The 20,729-nt window shown below is 40.8% G+C and overlaps 2 protein-coding genes across 2 annotated transcripts in view; one reads left to right on the forward strand and one right to left on the reverse strand.

Annotated features, from left to right (window-relative positions):
- Positions 1-681: 681 nt before the first annotated feature.
- Positions 682-11,865, forward strand: FAM8A1 (family with sequence similarity 8 member A1). The gene is made up of 5 exons (XM_005898227.3): positions 682-1,511; positions 2,476-2,596; positions 4,641-4,764; positions 5,240-5,379; positions 8,480-11,865. Exons 1-5 carry the CDS (start codon positions 785-787, stop codon positions 8,622-8,624), a joined length of 1,257 nt encoding a protein of 418 aa, XP_005898289.2. The 5' UTR covers positions 682-784; the 3' UTR covers positions 8,625-11,865.
- A 2,116-nt stretch (positions 11,866-13,981) lies between these two features.
- Positions 13,982-20,729, reverse strand: part of NUP153 (nucleoporin 153) — a 71,330-nt gene continuing 64,582 nt past the window's right edge. The window contains exons 21-22 of the mRNA XM_070361020.1: positions 15,812-15,983; positions 13,982-15,503 (exon numbers count right to left, since the gene is read on the reverse strand). Coding sequence (XP_070217121.1) covers positions 15,419-15,503; positions 15,812-15,983 — 257 coding nt within the window. The 3' untranslated portion in view covers positions 13,982-15,418. The remainder of the gene's footprint in view (positions 15,504-15,811; positions 15,984-20,729) is intronic.

The following is a 20,729-nucleotide window of genomic DNA, read 5'->3' on the forward strand; positions in this document are numbered from 1 at the left end:
TGAGGAAAGGCACAGTTTTGCTGAGGTAGGGTTGTGTCTGCAGCAGTGGAAAGTAAGATATTGCAGACTCAGGTTAGCTCCAGGACAAGGACAGAATCTAGCTCTTAAATCAACATAACCCCTTTTCTTTTACAATCAAGATCGCTGCAGCTGAGCCATACTACCTTGCTAGGTCCCAGTTTGGTTATTAATTTCTTAACCTTTGAGGATATGCCTTGTATCACCTTGAGTACAAATGGGTGAGGGGACCAGTTAACTGGAATGAATGCAGGCGGAAATAAATAACAGGTCCTGTGCTTAGAGACCAAAACTGTCGCGGCTGCAAACAGAAAAGGCAGCGCTGATCCCCGGACCTCTGTCTGAAATACTCCTCCTCCATCAGCTGTTCCTCCAGGAGCAGCCGGAGTCTACAACCCATGAGACTATCTGGAGAAGCCTTGGGCCTTCAACTTCGTTAAAATCCGCAAGAGGTGTGTGTGGGGGCGGGGGGGAGTGGGGGGCGCGGAGGGGTGATAGTTGAGCGGAACTAGCGATAATCCCAGGACGCCCAGCTGAGGAGCGCCTCGATAACCATAACCGGCTCGGCGGCTCCAAGCACCATCCCACGCCCCGCCTCCTAGCTCCGCCCCGCCCCGGCGACGTCCACGGGGCGGGGTTTCCGCTTCCGGTGGCGGATTGTTGACGCCTGCGGCTGCTGCGGTGGCCACCGGGCTGTTGGGGAGGGGCCAGTAGGGAAGGGAGACGGCGCAGTGACAGGACCGCCGAGGGTGCCGCTGAGGCCACGATGGCGGAGGGGCCAGAGGAAGCCAGAGGCCGCCCTCCCGGGCAGGACGACGGCGGAGGGAACCAGGAGTCCGTTCCTTCCCTAAGAGGCCTTCCTGCCGCCGCCGCCGCCCCACTGTCCCGGGACTGCCCGCAGGCCGAACCCCAGGCCCTGGGCCGGCCCCCAGCCTTGGGCCTCGCGGCCGCGGTTGAGGAATCGGAGCCGCCGCGCGAGCCCGAGAATCGCGGGGAGGCGGCCTCCGGCTCCGACTCTGGCTCCAGCGCGGGGCTGCAGGAGCCGGCAAGCTGTGAGGCGTCCGAGGCCGCGGCCCCGCCGGAGAAGCCGGCGCGGCTGAGCGCCCGAGAGTACTCCCGGCAGGTGCACGAGTGGCTGTGGCAGTCCTACTGCGGCTACCTCACCTGGCACAGCGGCCTGGCCGCCTTCCCCGCCTACTGCAGCCCCCAGCCGCCCGCGCCCAGCTACCTCCCGGCCGCCGGAGCCGCCGCCGCTCCCCCGGCAGCCGCCCTGCCGCCCCTGCAGCTGGGCTATTACAACCCCTTCTACTTCCTAAGCGCCGCGACAGCCGGGCCCGAGCCGGGGGCGTCCGCAGGCATCACCACCTCGGCTCCGGTCGCCGGCCCGGCAGCCCGCGCCCCTCACCTGCAGCCGCCGGTCCGCGCAGCCGCGGCCACGAGGGTGGGACCGGCAGCCGCTTCGCGAGCCCCGAGCGACACCGGGCGGCAGGCAGGTGAGAGGCTCTTCGGGGCACGTGCTGGGGTGGGAGGTGGGGGGCGGGAGCCCGCAGGCTCTGCCCTGCGCTTGTCGCCGCTGCTGCCATTCGCCGTTGTTTCTCCGCGTCTCAGTTCCCAGGGTGTCCAGCGAGGCCCTACTTTCCTCTTCCTTTAGACCTGGCGCTCCGGATCCATTCCCTTACTCCCCGGACTAGTCGCTTCCAAATGTAAAGAAATATTTGCTCTTCAAACCACTTGCTGTTACCTTGCTCTCCACTTTCTGGAGTGAGACCCAGGGCTTAATTCTCAGATGGCAAAGCCGGTTTGTGGGGAGGGGAGGTGTTGGCCGGTAATAATCCAGACATGGATTTATAGTTTATATGGTAACTTTTATGAATTAGCGACAATGGAACTGACGGATATTAGAGATTTTCATGAATTCAAATGCAATTATGAACCTTGGCTTAATCCTGTATATTGTCTGTATTGTCTCTTTACTTCTGTATGGATATTAGAATGTTTTGAATTATTGACACCTTTTAGTTTATTTTTATTTTATTCAGGTAATATGGGACAAGACCTAGTTGCCTGAATTTGATCCAGAATTTAGGATGGCAGCTTATTAATCACTGAATTTGTTAAATACATAGAAAGCGAGACAAATGAATAGGGGTAAGCTTGTAATTACCCCGGTTCTCGATTGAATCCCTGGTGAAATGTACTGAGTACTTTAAATAATGAAATTTACCTGTGAAATAATTTTTAAACATTAAGGGGGTAAAAATAGCTTTAAATTGTTACGAAGTAGCATTGCTGTGTTTTAATAACATGCCCTATTGAAGTCAATTGTTTCAAGGTTATAAAAATTTTTTATCAGTAAGTTGTACCTTGACTTTACATTCCCCATTCATTGCCTAGCTTGGGTTCCAAGGGAACGATTAGTTTTCTTAACTTTTTTTTTTTTTTTTTTTTAATTTACAGGCAGAGAGTATGTTATTCCATCCTTGGCCCACAGATTTATGGCAGAGATGGTGGATTTCTTTATTCTCTTCTTTATAAAAGCGACCATTGTCTTAAGCATTATGCACCTGAGTGGAATAAAGTAAGTTAAGGCCACTTGCAGAAAGGTTTTAATATCTACTGTGTAGAGGTCTTGTTTTAAGTTTTTTTCCATGCTTGCCAGTGATTGTATGGATAACTTGTTTGCCAAGGTCAACAATTTCTTTATAGGAACTTTGTCAGATTTACTTTCTTATTGGTTTTAAGAAATAACTACAAAAGAGAGAAACAATAAATTCTGCAAGATGGGGGAGAATTTCACCTATAAAAGTAGGTAAAAGCTATCTCCAACCCTGCTTTGATTTTATTCACTATTTTCTTAGGCTAGGTACAAATTTTTCTCTTATAATTGTTTTCAGAGCGGAGTACCTAAAGACAAAGGCATAAACTGTTAATAATCAGCTAGATGCCATTTCCAAATGGGGCTGCCTATATACATCAGGCAAGTTCTAAATGAATTGCAAAGTGAGCCATTTATTTGAATAGTCTTTCTTTCAGAATAATAGTCATAATAGCAGTTATCACTCGGTAAGCACTTTCTACGTGCTGGGCTTTGTATGGATTTTTTTTTGGCCACACCACACAGCATGTGGGGTAACCCGCACCACCTGCAGTGAAAGGGCGGACTCCAGGGAAAGCGTGGGCTCCACTGGACACAAGGGGGGTCCCTGTATGGATTCATAATCTTGCTACCACTATTAAGTAGAGATTAATGCCTCCATTTTATAGAGATTGAAATTTAGACTTACAAAAGGTTAAGCCCAGAATTTACAAAGGTAAATTTACAAAAATAGAGTTAAGTTCAGACCCTGGTGGTTCAATTTCAGGGCCTTTGTCAGGAACCTGAATGGTTACCATGATTATATCTCTCCCTCCCTTAGTCCCTACACATCCAGTCAAGTACCAACTCGTTTGTGTCAAAATTTCAGTTTTCATCATTATTGCTTCTCCCTAGTCCCAGTCACTGGAGAAGGCAATGGCACCCCACTCCAGTACTCTTGCCTGGAAAATCCCACGGATGGAGGAGCCTGGTTGGCTGCAGTCCATGGGGTTGCAAAGAGTCGGACACGACTGAGCAACTTCACTTTGACTTTTCACTTTCACGCATTGGAGAAGGAAATGGTAACCCGCTCCAGTGTTCTTGCCTGGAGAATCCCAGGCACGGGGGAGCCTGGTGGGCTGCCGTCTATGGGGTTGCACAGAGTCGGACACGACTGAAGTGACTTAGCAGTCCCAGTCACATCATCACTTGCTTGGACTGTAACAAGTCTTCTAACCGATATCTCAGTTTACCATGTCCTGTCTTACATCTAATCTCATAAATTCTGATTCTGCCACTCTGCTGCCTTAAAATCCTTCAGTAGTTTCTCATTGCCATCATAAGTCTTAATGTCTTCATATGTTTTAACAGATACCCTTGTTTCTTAAACTCCCTTCCCCGATGGCTCAGCAGTAAAGAATCTGCCTGTAATGCAGGACATGCGGGTTCCATCCCTGGGTGGGGAAGATCCCCTGGAGGAGGACATGGCAGCCCACTCCAGTATTCTTGCCTGAAAAATCCCATGGACAGAGGAGCTGGGCGGGCTGCAGTCTGAAGGGTCAGAGTCACACATGACTGAGCACGAATGCTTTATTTTCTACTCACTCTCTCCTCACACAATACTTGAGCCACACAGAAATGCCTGTAGCTGCCATCATACTCTCCAAGTCCTCCTCTCATTAGTCCTGCTCTTGCATATGTTTCCCTTAGGCGGGGCCAACTTCTTTCCACCCTTCAGATCTCAAATGTCATTTTTTCGAAGCCTCCAGTAAGTTGTGTTCCTGTTAGGTGTTTCCAAGTACCCAGTGCTTCTCTATTATACCCTTTGCCCACTTCATTCACTTGCCATTTTATCCCCAGAGCTAGTACAATGCTTACTCATGGTACTGCTACTTATTTGTTGAATAAGATAATGTTTTGTGAAACTAGATAATTAGAAAACATTAGTTTGTGATTTCAATTAGAGTTTATGGCTTACACTGATGAAAAAATACCAGTTCAACTGCTCTGGTAACACATTCTCTATAACCCAAAACTGTTTTTATAGGGATATCTCTAAGTTTGCTATGCATTATATAATAGAAGAAATAGATGAAGACACGTCAGTGGAAGACTTGCAGAAGATGATGGTTGTGGCGCTTATATACAGGTTATTAGTTTGTTTCTATGAGGTAAGCTACTGACTTCAGCAAATATTTAACAATATAATTTTAGATTATCGGCCCAAGACAGAAATATTGTAATAGAGATTTATAATCTTGTATTTGTCAGGTGTCTTTTTTTCTAAATTTTAACATAGTACCTTTTCAAGTTAAAATTTTCTGAGCAGAGAAATTTTACAATTTCTTGGTAATACATTTCAGTCATTTGTCCAAAAATGTTTTAAGTTGGTTGTGGAACATGTAATGTTTTTCCATAGAACCGACTTGCTAAAAAATATAATGGCTCATAGAGAAATAACTGCAATAGACATCTTGTGGTACTTGAGGATGTTAGAGACCTGCAGAAATGCATTAAAAGATTAAACTTTAAGTATTTCTATGGAATTCTTCCAACTTGAAAATGTTAAACCATGAATCATATGGCAGGAAAATATTGGTATAGTTGAGCCAGTAAATTATTTTACAATTATCCTTCTCTCCTTAGATAATTTGCATTTGGGGAGCAGGTGGAGCTACCCCAGGGAAGTTCCTGCTAGGACTTCGAGTTGTGACCTGTGATACATCAGTGCTTATTGCACCAAGTCGGGTTTTAGTGATTCCATCCTCAAATGTTAGCATTACAACGTAAGTTCTTTTCTTAATCTACTACGTACTTATGAATTACTGTACTTAAACGTTATCAAATGATGGTACTTACAAAAAAGTGTTTTTAGGATGTTGGTTTTTCTTGGCATATAATAGGCTTACATTTAATAAGTTTAAAACAAAGTTTGAATGTTTTTCAGTAACATTTATTGACTCCTTTTCAGTATACACATCTTCAAGGGTAAGCATTTTATGAACTGGAGGCCACAATAATGAGAGGATTGGGGTGTGGTGCTGTCTGTATCAGTGCTCCAGGCCTAGCTTTGTTTATATTCTCTAGATCTGTAGTTATGGAGTTTAGTTACTATTCTGCCTTGAAGCTTCCTTCTGGTAACACTTGTCAGTACCCCCATCTTAAATAGGCAATAGGAGTTTTGACATACTCCTGCTCTAAAGTGAAAGAGGTTGTAATACTCACAGTATTCATGGCTAGCTGTTGGCATCTGGCGCTGGGGGAAGGTGTCAGTTCAGTCACTCAGTCATGTCCGACTCTTTGCCACCCCATGAATTGCAGCACGCCAGGCCTCCCTGTCCATCACCAACTCCCAGAATTCACCCAAACTCATGTGCATCGAGTTGGTGATGCCATCCAGCCATCTCATCCTCTGTCATCCCCTTCTCCTCCTGCCCCCAATCCCTCCCAGCATCAGAGTCTTTTCCAGTGAGTCAACTCTTCGTGTGAGGTGGCCAAAGTATTGGAGTTTCAGCCTCAGCATCAGTCCTTCCAGTGAACACCCAGGACTGGTCTCCTTTAGGATGGACTGGTTGGATCTCCTTGCAGTCCAAGGGACTTGCAAGAGTCTTCTCCAACACCACAGTTCAAAAGCATCAATTCTTCAGTGCTCAGCTTTCTTCACAGTCCAACTCTCACATCCATACATGACCACTGGAAAACCATAGCCTTGACTAGAAGGACCTTTGTTGGCAAAGTAATATCCCTGCTTTTGAATATGCTATCTAGGTTGGTCGTCTGAGGTTATTGATATTTCTCCCAGCAATCTTGATTCCAGCTTGTGCTTCTTCCAGCCCAGCATTTCTCATGATGTACTCTGCATATGTTAAATAAGCAGGGTGACGATATACAGCCTTGACGTATTCCTTTTCCTATTTGGAACCAGTCTGTTGTTCCATGTCCAGTTCTGTTGCTTCCTGACCTGCATATAGGTTTCTCAAGAGGCCGGTCAGGAGATCTGGTAGTCAAGGCTGTGGTTTTTCCGGTAGTCATGTATGGATGTGAGAGTTGGACTGTGAAGAAAGCTGAGCGCCAAAGAATTGATGCTTTTGAACTGTGGTGTTGGAGAAGACTCTTGAGAGTCTCTTGGACTGCAAGGAGATCAAACCAGTCCATTCTAAAGATCAGTCCTGGGTGTTCTTTGGAAGGAGTGATGCTAAAGCTGCAACTCCAGTACTTTGGCCACCTCATGCGAAGAGTTGACTCATTGGAAAAGACTCTGATGCTGGGAGGGATTGAGGGCAGGAGGAGAAGGGGACGACAGAGGATGAGATGGCTGGAAAGCATCACCAACTCAATGGACGTGAGTCTGGGTGAACTCTGGGAGTTGGTGATGGACAGGGAGGCCTGGTGTGCTGCGATTCACGGGGTCAAAGAGTCGGACATGACTGAGCGACTGAACTGGACTGAGGTTGGTCATAACTTTCCTTCCAAGGAGTAAGCATCTTTTGATTTCATGGCTGCAGTCACCCCCTGCAGTGATTTTGGAGCCCCCCAAAATAAAGTCTGACCCTGTTTCCACATCTATTTCCCATGAAGTGATGGAACCAGATGCCATGATCTTAGTTTTCTGAATGTTAAGCTTTAAGCCAAATTTTTCACTCTCTTTCACTTTCATCAAGAGGCTTTTTAGTTTGTCTTCACTTTCTGCCATTAGGGTAGTGTACAGATAGTGGAATAATGGATAATGGAAGTGGATAATAGAAGTTGTGGAGGTGAGTAGATGGTCATTAGCTGAGCAAAACAAGGTTCTGACTGGAATTGCTGCCAGCATGATTCAGAGTTAGATGGTTATATAAAGAAATATAATTTTAGAAGAAGCCTGGGGTTTGCTTACATCTTCAAAATTTGCTTATTTTTGTGATTCTAATAATCTTGGGCTACTACTTTTACTGAGAATCAATGTTGGCTAATATTTGTTGAACACGTTGTAAACCAGGCACTGTTTGGACACAACTAATGGTAGAAATGAACCTAAAACCAAGTCAGTCTGGATTCAGAGCCCACATTCAGCTGCTGTGCTATTCTGTAACTGTTCAGTGCACTAAAAGGCAAAAATCTAATTAGAATAATTCCCCATTCTAAGCTCCTGTTGAAAGCTTTTTAAAGCTTTCCTTAATCACAGGATGACAGGGACTTTTGTGGTGGTCCAGTGGTTGAGACTTCACACTTCCACTGCAGGGTGTGGGTGCAGGTAGAATTCCTGGTCAGGGAACTAAGATCCCACAGCACAGCCAAAAATAAACCACAGGACCCTGCAAAGAAAGAGAGCTGATAAAGCAGTAATTTGAAATGCTGGTGCTCTTCACAGAAGGTAGAAAATGGTACTGTACTAAACCTACTCAGTTTAGAAGACAGTGAAAACATACAGAAAATAAAGATATTAAAAGTAGTGAGTGACCATAGAAAAGGTAAGTAAAGGGAAGTTACTCTGTTCTTTTTGCAAAATACTAGGAAATACTAAGCTTTTAGCTCACATTCTAAGACATTATTGCTTTTCACGTGAAAGTTCTAAAGTCTAATTTTATGTTATGAAGTCTTTAGAACTGGCCCAGGTGGTTTGATCATAATATAATGCTGCTGCTGCTGCTAAGTCGCTTTAGTTGTGTCCGACTCTGTGCGACCCTGTAGACGGCAGCCCACTAGGCTCCTCCGTCCCTGGGATTCTCCAGGCAAGAATACTGGCGTGGGTTGCCATTTCCTTCTCCAATATAATGCTACTTGAAAGTAATTTAGATATAAAAGGTTAAAACTCTCAATTGTACTTTGAATGTTTTAAATACATTTTGAGCTTGAGAGTCTACTATCCATATGTAGTTGGCATATAACTCTTTTCCATTTCTTTAGGTCCGCTGTACGAGCTTTGATCAAGAATTTTTCTATTGCTTCTTTTTTCCCTGCTTTCATCACACTGCTGTTTTTTCAGCATAATCGAACAGCCTATGACATTGTAGCAGGAACCATTGTAGTAAAAAGAAATGGGGTCAGATGATGCCCCAAAAAGCCGTGAATTCCATATTCTCTGGAATAATGACAAGACTAAATTATGTGTCAAGGCCATCAGTGTCCCTGGGTTACCTTAATTCATTTAGAAATTAAAGCAGTCGATCCAGTGTGATGCAGGTGACTGTGCTCAAAGTATTGATGTTACCTGAATGCCAAAGAACTTTTCCAGAAGAAAAACCTGTTGAGTCCAAGTGTTAAAATTTGTATATCGAACAGAAGGCAAGTGGTGTCATCATCAACAGACAGTATATACATCTAAGGTGTTAGAATTTGCTGAATGCACTTTCAGCTTTGAAATCTCCAAATGAAACTTTAAAAAGTTATTTTGGTTTATCCCAAAATGATGGAAAACGTCCAGTTGTGTTTTGTAAACACATTATTCTTTTAGTTAACACGTCTTGAGGAAATTTTCGTCTTTGCTTTTTGTGGGGAGGGAGTGGGGACACACACTTTATAATCCACTTAGCTCCCATCCCAGGGGGTGGTGAGTTAACTACAAGGGGAAGGTTGAGGCCAGCCAAGCAGTTCCCTGATCTGAAATGTTAACACCTGTACTGCAGTTTACCGCAGGAGTGATGACTTCACAGCTATTCTTAATGCCTACACATGTATTTCAGGATAAGTATTGCATGATGAAAAAGTATTAAGTCATATTGCTATCTTTTTTTTTTTTTTTTAAGAAAAAGGTAAGTTAGTGATTGCTTTAAATGGGGTGGGGTGTTATGTGTGTGTGTGGGGGGTAAATTTTCACTGTAAATTTAAATTGAAATTCATGTGCAGATGTTTTCTGTGCCCTAAATCAAACTATAAATATGTGGGGGAAAATTAGTTCCATCAAACTGTGGCATATTTACTCTAAAACAATATTCCCAGTATGTGCGCAGCATGAAGTATTAGTGCTTTTCAGTGTTCTGAGTATACCTTCTCTTTATATACAGGATATTCACATACTAGTTTTAGTTTTATTATACTCCATAACTTTTGAAACATCAAGGAGTTCAGTCATCCTAGCATTTCATGATTAAATAAATAGTAGTAGCCTATGAGATACTGAGCAATTTTCCCTTTAGGGACTGTTCTCTAGCAACGAAGAGCAGCATGTCCAGACAGTGTTCGAAGTTCTTTGGCTCTGAGGCCGCCAGCTCATTTGGAGTCTGTCAGGGATGATGTTTTGAGGGAAATGTGTAATACTGTGTGTGTTGCTATTTTATTCTGTTGCTGAATTGTGTGTGTGTGTGTGCTTTTGTTAGATGGCCCAGTTAGCTGTGTTGAGATATAGCTAAACTAAAAGTTTTCTTAGGCATTTTCTGCATTTGCTCTATTTTCTCCCCCCAAAACACTAAGCTGTACTGAACAGTTCATATCTCAGGTGCTTACAGGATCAATCTAGGCTTTATTTTGGTCATAATAAATACATTGCTATATTACTGTATCAGTTTTTAAAGTGGGTCTTTTTGACATTTAAAATGTATTTTCAGTTTATAGAAACCTTAACAATGTCCTTAATACTTTTGATTGTAAAATTTCATAAACCATGGATTTAATATAAAATTATTTTGAAAAACATCACAGAAAGCCTGTTAGTTAAATGTGTTAAGATACTGAACAGATCATTCACTTGTCGTTTCTGGGAAGATAAAGTGTTACGGCCCTTCGCAGTAAACAAACCAAAACCATCCACTAACTTTTTCAGAGTAGATTATTAGGAAATGTTACATAAATGGTTACATACTTAACTGATTAGTAGTGTATACTTTATTGACATATACACACCTCTTTGCCCTGGATTGGGAATTCAAGTTGAAATGTACTCTTACATATCGTTGTGGAATTTATCTTTAATGTATACTTTCCTCTAAGATAATTGGATGGTTAACTACCTGGGCTATTTTTACTTATACAGTGAAACAAAAGTAAATACCCAGTTTGATTTATACATTAAAATATTGCACATCTGCTATACACAAGTGATTCAGATTAATATCTATGTAGATGCATTGAGAGCTATCTTAGGATTCAAGTTAAACTATGTAGCCCTATAAAATAAACATTATTATTACTCTGTCTGCCTTTACATGAAAACCCGTCTGATTATGAATGTAGCACTTAGGGAGATTTTGGATTCCCAAATTTGAGGGGAAATAAATGACAAAATAGGGAAGGTTTTTTGGGGTGGAGCCCTCTTTATTTTCTGTATACTTTATTATATTTCATTTTTAGAAATGCTGACTTTTCTGTGTACAGCCTCATACTGAAGCTCCACAGCCTAAAAAGGCAAAAAGAAAGCTGTCTCATAGTATAAATATTATTCATCACTTTTACAATAAAGGAACAAAAATTAGAAGTCATGCTGAGAATATGATTTCAATGAACATACCATACATAAAACCACAAAACAGGCAGATAATTTAGGCATCTAGAAAATCTACCCATTAACTAAAGCAGCCTGAGTGGCCCCAGGACCTTGAGAAAAGTCAGACACACTAAGTGTATGCTGGGCTGAGGCAGGTAAGAGTGAGTGGTGGCGAGCAAGCTGTGCTTTTAAATCTGTGACTAGAGAGAAAGCCAGTACTCGCTGTGATACTCATATGGCACTTGTTCAGAAGCTAATGCTTTCTACCTAAATTGTCACCGCATCTCCCCCCAAATATTTAGGATTGAAAAAAAATGCATTATATTTCAGAGTTTTGTTTCAATTTATAAAAGTCTTCATGTTTGTTTCAAATGACAGTAAAAATTGTTTCAACTCTTAAAAAAGGACTTTTTCCCTTATGTAACTTGCTTGGGTGCATGGAGACATAAATAGTTCCCGCAAAACAAAGACAGGAGTTGAAAAATTGTTGCTACTTGGGGATAAAGGGCTCTTTGATGGGAGCATGGGTATTAAATATTTTCCTTCTATACTTATCTCTATGAAAATAGGCTATTCTTCCTTTTAAAGAATATTCCTAAATAATGGCAGTATTCCTAAAATCTGGCAAGTATTTCACTTACTTGCCACTTCTCACCCCTCTATGCCAAAGGCCAGAATTTATCAGTATGTACTTGCCTGGGTAAAATTCATCTCAAATTGTGTATGTACTTCCTTGCAGTTTCATTTATAGTATGGTGTGACCCACAAGCAGTAATCTGATGGCCTGCCTACTAAATAAAAATTCAGCATTCTATTTTTAATAATTTATATGCCACCACTTTGTACTGTCTCAATAAATACCTGGTCAACAATGCTTTGTGTTTTGCCTGTTTCTTTGAGGTTTGCTCTAGAATCTCTTGCTTCCAAATACAGCTGCTCTAGCATTCTCTGCCTTCAAGAGATGAGTGCTTTCAGAAATAGAAGTCTATCCAAAAAAAAAAAGATCATCCACTTTGAGGTATATTCTTTTAGCAAGTCACTCAAGTTAGCTGTAGATGACTAAGCTTTTGATGTTAAACTAATCCTGTCCATTCCGTAAAAGCTGTTAACCATTCCAGCCACCGTGCAAGGTATTAAAGACCCACATGACACATGAGGAACAAGAATTCAGTCACAGCTAGTCAAAGAGCCGGGCAATTTAATCTTATTCTGGTCTTATGAGCATTCCCTATTCAAACAATTACAACAAAACTAGATCGACAGGATACAAAACAGGTTCCTCAAGAAAGAAGAAGATAATAAAAGGTAAACTTAAATGGAGTTAAACTACAGTGTGGTCTGAGTCCTGTAGGCAGTGTGCTGTTAGGCACCCAGCCACTCCACTCTGAACTACAGTGGAGGTCAGAGAGAAGTTTCTAAAAGTCACCCCACGTGCTCCACTCTGAACTACAGTGGATGTCAGAGATGTCTCTAAAAGTCGCCCCACATGAAAAGGAAATGAAAGCTCTGACATAAAGCTGTCGTGTAGCTAGACCCAACACATTCCATTTTTCTCGATTTTACTATACCAAGTTTGTCAGTTTCCATTAGACAGGGCCAGCACCTGACACCCTAATATTAAAGAAACCGTAAGTTCTTCCCCAGGTTAAACCAGGAAGTTCATGGACTGGTTATAAATTGCTAACATTAGTCCAACACTTTTATCTCAAGTAATAAAATCCTAATTACATGAATAATTAGAAATTCATAACATATTAGCTAAAGACTTAAACTTCAGTTGTCTAAACTGTACTTTTTCTTAACGCCTCAAACTGTAAAATACTAAAACAAAAAAACCCTACCTCTTAGAAGTGGCAGGCCTGGACCTCAGGCATTGCAAGTCTTCCAGGCACTTATTGAATGATTTTTGGACATGATCTGAACCCAGCGAGTGCATGAATCTCTGGTGCATAGGTCTGAGAATATACATTTGCCACACCCCACCAAACATACTGATACATTCAGTGAGAACAACTTGACTCTTGCAAATCAACTGAATTATATAAACATACCTGATTATTCAATCTTTTTGCATATGGCTTTCTTACCGTCAGATTATTTTCGGTTAAAAACAGTTCCTCATTGATCCAGCATGAAAAGTGGGCTATTTTCTTTCCGTAACTTTTCCCCATGTTTCACAAACAGCACTTGACTTTCATCTGTGTATGGAGTATGGAACCCAAGGCTGCTATTACAGCCACAGGGAGTGGGTCTGCAGCCTGCACCAATCTGATGAAGAGATATGTCGGCTGGGCTTCAGCAGGGAAAGATTTGTGGTTGGAACTGCTACCAGGAGTGTATTCTATAGCTGCCACGTGCAGCCTGAGAGTTAAAGCAATAGAGATGAAAAAACAAGTCCCAAGTCCCAACAACTCTAGCCCTAGAGATCTCAGTTCTGGGGGCATAGGAGACTTCATTTTTATAAGATAACTCACCCTGTTTGGTTTTTGGTTACTAGCTTAAAAAAAATTAATAAAATGAAATATTTCTAGTACATTTTTAATGAAAAATCTTTCCCAGAATAGAAAGCTTAATATCCCCATCCATATGGGTCTAAAACAATGACTAAGGCTGAGCGAGCATGCAATTTAGTTAAGCATTAACACCCCACACGTTTCCAATTTACTCCACTAGTATTCACCATCATCTTCTGCCCTCCAAACAGGTTCATGTCAAACATTTATTGTTTAATAAGTTGAGAATTATAAATACAAAATTCCGACTCCAAAGTTAGCACTTGATGATGGCCTAAGACATTTTCATAACAGAAATCATTTCACTGGAAACAGAAAAGCTCAAACATGTTAAAGTACTGATTTTAGACTCTAACCACAACTTCAGTAAAAATAAAAGTCACCATAAAATTATATGTTCAAATTGAAGAATAAAGTTGTCGAATGCTCTTGCCCAAGAGCTCTTTTATGGGCCGTAACAAAGAAATCTACTTCTTAAAAAAAAAATAATAATCCGTAAAACAATCCAAAAGAAATCGCACAAAAGGACCACTGAAGTTTTTGTGGGCTACTTTAGGTATGTATCTCCAAAAATTCAATCAATAAACATTGTCTAGTCACCGATGAAGGAAGATACAAGTACAAACAGAAATGGTTGTTTCCATTTATTTTCTACTTTAAAAAGGTATATCAATTTATATGCAAAGTAGGCGTGATTCCTAGCACCAGACAAAAATGCAGCGAGCGTACCTTCAGACATAGGAGCTGTCCAAATCACCTTAAATGTATTCTTTGGAATTTCTCTTCTAACTGACCACTGTTAACTTCTATAAAAAGATTCCCTTCCACTAACACTTTTACCTTCACTATAATTTAACACTAGAGCAAAAAGTATTTCATAATTTTTTATTGATGGCATTTATCCCATGGTTTAACATGTTAATTATACTGTAATAAACATGGCTTTAATATTAAACTTTTCCTTATTATCCAAAGTCACCACAGTCCATTTCAGTAAATATAAAAATATATGCTTAATACTTTGTACAATACTGGTTTTTGGTCCAAACAAAAACTGGATCAGAAAAGCCAATAAACTCACTTTAAGAATCCCCAATTTTTTTTTTTTTTAAAGATTTCCAAATGGATTTAGGCAACTTTGAATAATGGGATTTACATAATAAAATCTGAGACGAGACTAAACAAACAACAAAAAAAATTTCTAACACAAAATTAAAATTTCAAGTTCACAGATTTATGTTATGCCAAAAAAGTACAGAAACAAGATTGTATTTACACAAGTTTCATAATAAAATAATGAAAAAGGCAAGACAGGTGATAGAAGAATGACAATATAGAAATAGCATATAATTTTTCAATGGAGAACGAACTAGATCTAACAAGTCCTTAGCATGGACCGTTCTTTAATCAGGCTTCCTCTATCAGAAAATTTTAGTGCACGATACACCCAACTCACTCACTTCACACATACACACCAGCACAAACTCAGCATAGAAATCATTCATTTCAACATTCTCTAGTCTATACAGAATTCCTCAGATATAGTTACAACTGCAGCGCGCTCCATAAACGCGTATCCGCGCGTGGTGGTGCGGACGAAGAGGTTCTACACAAAGCCACTCTCCGAGCAGGCTCGGTTCCTGGTTCTGCCAGCCTATGCCAATCAGTGAATAATTTGCTGGATCATAAAATAATTTTGCTGAAGAATCAGTCACCAGTCTAGCTATTATCTTTTTAAAAAGGGGGGTGGGAGAGGTGAAGTTGCGCTTCTATAAAGAAAAAAGGAGGAAAATTCCCAAATTAAAGAAGTCCTTAGGCAGATCTGACTTCAGATAACCCAGTATTATAGTACAATCCAGTATCTGAGAGCAGTGCGCCAGCTGTTAAAACAGTGTGTGTAACACATCATGACCTTTATTTCTTGCGTCTAACAGCAGTCTTTATCTTTCGACCAGAAACCGAAGGTCCAGAAGAAGAGAACATGTTTTTCCCATTTGACCTGCGAAAAATAAAAACTCTGTAACGTGACATGATGCTCACATAAAATCTCACAATCATAACACTGTGTGACTGCTGATGGGGGGTGGGGAGACAGTGTTAAAGGAAGCACACTCTGTTACACCCATACCTACACACACGCGTGCACACACACACACACACACCCCCATGCTCTTCTTGGGTTATGATCCTCCAAAACTGTAATACGGTGAATTGGTGGAGAACATACTCGATTTTACCTCAACTATACTGACCTTGGTGATTCTAAACACACACACATGCACACATCTCAACAGAAAGTTCTCTTACCCCACAGTAAACGCTGCTGAAGACTGGCTAAACTGAAAGCCCCCTGAGCCAGAGGGCTGGGAGGAGGCCGCGGGTGTGCTGGGACTTGCACCGAATGTGAACACGCCTGACGGACTGCTGTTGGTGAAGTTGAAGTTGGTCGCAGTGCTGCTGCCAAACTGGAAAACGGAGCCTAAAACGGTCGAAGCAGAAAAACCTCATAAGGTAAAAACGACCGTTTTCTAGTCATGACTCTGACTTTTACATAGAAAAACGTGAAGGGTTAAGTTCTCCTATGGTTACTTAAAGAAAATTAATTTCTCTGTAAACAAAATATACATCTGACACCCTCCAACAAGTGACCCAACTCACCCATGACCAAGGGGAAAAAGGGCCGAGTGGACTTCTGACCGAGATTGTGGAATCAACATATTGAGCTCTACCTTTTTCAAAAATTATGTTAAAATCACAGGAAGGGGAATTTAACAAAGATAGGGAGAGAAAGAGACGACAGAACAAAATTTAGAAGCTGGAGCCAAATACTAAACTGGTAGCAAGAGAAAGCACAGAGGGCATTCCATTTACACCAACCATGCCCACAGGGTTTTAGGTGCAGGGACTTCTGGAAGTGCGAACGAAGACTGGAAAAAAAACAAGGCAGGATGGTCGAGTAACTGTTTAAGAAGCAGATACCCAGATCAACCCCTCCCCAGCAAGCAGGATGAGAACGCTCCTCCTCTACCTAGCAGAGGTACAGACTTCCAGTCTCTGGAGAGGCCTCTGGACCGGCGCATCACACACAGAGGCAAGGATACCTACTGCAGATAGAAGGACTAGCAGTAGGCCGAGTACAACGAATACTGAGAACTGCAGCCTTCTGCCCTGACTCAGCTCCCAAAACACAGGCAACGAGTGTTTATGCCCTTCAGACAGGAGACTTGAAGAATCTTCTCTGGGGAATGTGACAGTCCAAAAGGAGAAACCGAAACATACTAACATTCAGCTCTTGGCAAGAGGACAAGCCAGTTAGATAAACCTACAATGATATTAAAATTAAACCCTTTGCCCAATGGGCAAAGAACCTGAACAGACATTTCTCCAAAAACAACACATGGGTATATATAATAAGGATGCTCGACCTCACCAATCATCAGAGGGAATGCAAATCAAATCCACTAGGAGCTATCCTCTCTCAGAATGGCTAGTGATAAAATAGCAAGTGTTGGCAAGGATGTGGAGAAAAGTGAACTCTTGTGAACCGTTGGTGGAAATGTAAATTGCCACAGCCACTAAACAAAACAGTATGAAAGCTTCTCAAAAAGTTAAAGAGAAAACTACCATACGATCTAGCAATCCCATTCTAGGTATTTACCCAAAAGACTTGAAACCAGGATCTCAAAAAGATATCTGGACTCTTATTCACTGCAGTATTATTCACAATAACCTAAGTAGAAACAACCCAAATATCCCCAGACAGACGCACAGATAAAGGAAATGACATGTCCACAAAAAATGGAATATTAATCTTGCAATTTGAAAAAAACATGGAGACATGTGGAGGACGTAAGTGAAATAATGCATGAGTTCACTTCTATGAGGAATCTGAAATAACCAAATTCACACAAGCTGAGAGAACAGGGGCTGCAGGGAGAGGTAGGGGCGGGGAGAACGAGGCGGTGCTGTTCAGAGCAGGTGCCCAGGGTCAGTCACACAAGACGCTCAGGTTCTAGAACTCTGTGCCTACAGTCACCAATACCTGTGCCTTTGCTGATGAGCAGACACAACTCATGTTAAACATTCTCACTACAATTTAAAAAAACAAAACCTAAACACTATGAGTAAGAGGCAAGAAGCACCAGACATCTGAGGAAAATATTTCATAAGAAACACTAAGACTGAAGCAATAATAAAGAAAAGCAATTTGGAGAAAACAAAGCAAAAACTATCAAATGGAAAAACAAAAACTCATTGTTAATATCCTCAAGAGATCAACAGATAACACATATAAAACAAAAGCAGAAGGATATAAAAAAGAACATCGACGGAACAATTTCCACTAAGAAAATAAGCAATACACGCAGAAGTAAAATCTCAACAGGTGTGTTTCAAGATAAAACTGAGAAAATCTTCCCAGGAAACACAACAAAAAGTGGGAGAAAAAGAGAAAAAACGGAAGATAAAAAAGAATGAGGCGCAAAATCTCCCAAGAAATAATTCAAGAAAATTCCCATGAAAGAAATTTATAATAAATAGGACACACTGCCTTCCCAACATTATCCAAGGATAAAAATGGATTCAGACCAAGGAACACCCTCATAAGCAGAACACTGGAGGCAAAAAAAATAATGATACTCCAGAAAGAAAAACAGATCAAAAGCAAAAATAAAGATACTTCAAGAGCAACTAATTCTGGGAGCTAGAACATCCACAATGGGAAAATGCCCTCAAAATCATAAAAAAAAAAAAAAAAAAAAAAAAAGTGACTTCCATTCTAAATATATATTCAACCAAAATCTTACCCAACATGGGGGCAGAATAAAGATCTTTCCAGAAATATAAGGTCTCAAACTTTTCTTCCCTGTGTCCTTAAGAAATCATGGGAAGATGTATTCTCCCAAAACAAGGGCATAAGGAGGAAAAACACATGACACTCAGGAAACAGATTCCTTTAAGAGGAAGCTAAAGGGAACTCCATTAGAATGGTCATTAGAATGGTGACTAGCATCACCTTGACACCAAAATCAGACAAAGATATCACAGGAAAAGAATTACAAGCCAGTATCAATGATGAACATCAATGCAAAAATCCTCAACGAAGTATTAGCAAACTGAATCCAACAATACATTAAAAGAAATATATACCATGATACCCAGAGATGCAATAACTGTTCAATATTCACAGACCAATGTGATACACATCAAAGACTGAAGAATAAAACAACATGATCATCTCAATAGAAAATATTTTTGACAAAATTCAACATCCATTTATGTTAAAAACTCCAGAAAGTGGGCATAGATGGAACATACCTTGACAAAATAAAGGCCATTTTGACAAGCCCATTGTGAACATATTAAACAGGAAGTATTTCCTCTAAGATCAGGAACAGGACAAGGATGCCCCTTCTCACCACTTTTATTCAACATAGTTTTGGAAGTCAATCAGAGAAGAAAAGGAAATAAAAGGAATCCAAATTATAAAGGAAGAAGTGAAACTGTCAGTTTGCAGATGACATACTATACAGAGAAAACCCTAAAGACACCACCGGGAAACTACTAGAGCTCATCAATGAATTAAGTAAAGCTGCACAGTCAAAATTAACATACAGAAATCTGCTACATTTCTATACACTAACAATGAACTATCAGAAAGAGAAATTAAGGAAACAATCCCATTCATCATCACATCAAAAAGAGTAAAATACCTAAGAATAAACCTACCTAAGGAGGGAAAACATCTGTACTCACAAAACCATAAGATATTGATGAAAGAAACTGCAGACAACACGGAGGGAAAGATATACTAAGTTTGTGGACTGGAAAAACTAATATTGTTAAAAGGGCCATACTACACACAGCAATCTATAGATTCAATGCAACCCCTATCAAAATACCCATACCCACAACATTATTCACAGAACTAATATTTTTAAGATTTTTTTTAATATGGACCATTTTTAAAGTTTCCATCAAATTTGTTGCAATATTGCTGCTGCTTTTTCTTTTTTTAATGCTTTGTTTTTTGGCTGCAAGGCACATGGGATTTAAGCTCCGCAACCAGGGATCGAACCCACGCCTGCTACACTGGAAAGTGAAGCCTTAGCCATTGGACTGCCAGGGAATCCCTAGTAATTTTTAAATTTGTACGGAAACACAAAAGACCCACATGGCCAAAACCACCTTGAGAAAAGAACAGAGCTGCAGCAGTCACGCATCCCGGCTTCAGACTACACTAGAAAGCCACAGTCATCAAAACAGCACACTAGAGATACAAAAACAGACACACAGACCAAAGGAACACAACAGAGCCCAGAAACGAGCCCACACACTAGTGGTCAGCAGTATATGACACATGAGGCGGGAATACGTAATGGAGAAAAGAGTGTCACCCCAGTAAGTGCTGCTGGGAAAATCAGATAGCTACACGTAAAAACGTGAAATCAGCATGTTTTCTCACACCATATACAAAAACATAAGACCTAAATATAAGACCAGAAACCATAAAACTTGAAGAAAACAAAGGCAGAAAACTCTGACATAAATTGTAGCAATATTTTTCTGGATCAGTCTCCTAAAGCAAAAACAAACAAATGGAACCTAATTAGACTTCAGCGCTTTTGCACAACAAAGGAGACTATCAAAATGGGAGAAAACATTTGCTAATGATATGATAAACAAGGGGTTAATATCCAAAACATGTAACAGCTCACATAACATCAATAAAACAAACAACCCAACAAAAACTGAGCAGAAACTTGAATAAACATTTTTTTCTGAAGAAGGTACCCAGATGGTCAACAGGAACATGAAAAGATGCTGAACATCAGAGGAATGCAAATTAAAACCACAATGAGGTATCACCTTACACCTGTAAGAATAGCTACCATCAAAAAGAACACAAATACCAAAAGCTGGCATGGATGTTGAGAAGAGAGTACCCCCACACACTGTCAGTGGGAATGTAAACTGGTGCAGCCACTAATTACTGCAAAACAGGCAGTTTCTCAAAAAACTAAAAATAGAGCTAGCATATGACCCAGCAATTTCACTCCAGGGTACATATGAAAAAAAAAAAAAAAAAAAACCCAAAACATTAATTCCAAACAATACACGCATCCCAATCAATGTTTATAGCAAGATAAGGAAACAACCCAAGTGTCCCTCAACAAATGAATGAATAAAGAAGATGCAGTGTGTATGTGTTGGAGAAGAAAATAAC

This window comes from Bos mutus, chromosome 23, assembly GCF_027580195.1.
Source record: "Bos mutus isolate GX-2022 chromosome 23, NWIPB_WYAK_1.1, whole genome shotgun sequence".
NCBI classification, from domain to species: Eukaryota; Metazoa; Chordata; class Mammalia; order Artiodactyla; family Bovidae; genus Bos; species Bos mutus.

Excerpts from the sequence above, each read along its gene's own strand:
- FAM8A1 (XM_005898227.3), top strand. The coding sequence starts at position 785 with ATGGCGGAGGGGCCAGAGGAAGCCAGAGGCCGCCCTCCCGGGCAGGAC. Across the intron at positions 1,512-2,475 it reads CGACACCGGGCGGCAGGCAG|GCAGAGAGTATGTTATTCCA; the intron begins GTGAGAGGCTCT and ends TTTAATTTACAG. Across the intron at positions 2,597-4,640 it reads ATGCACCTGAGTGGAATAAA|GGATATCTCTAAGTTTGCTA; the intron begins GTAAGTTAAGGC and ends CTGTTTTTATAG.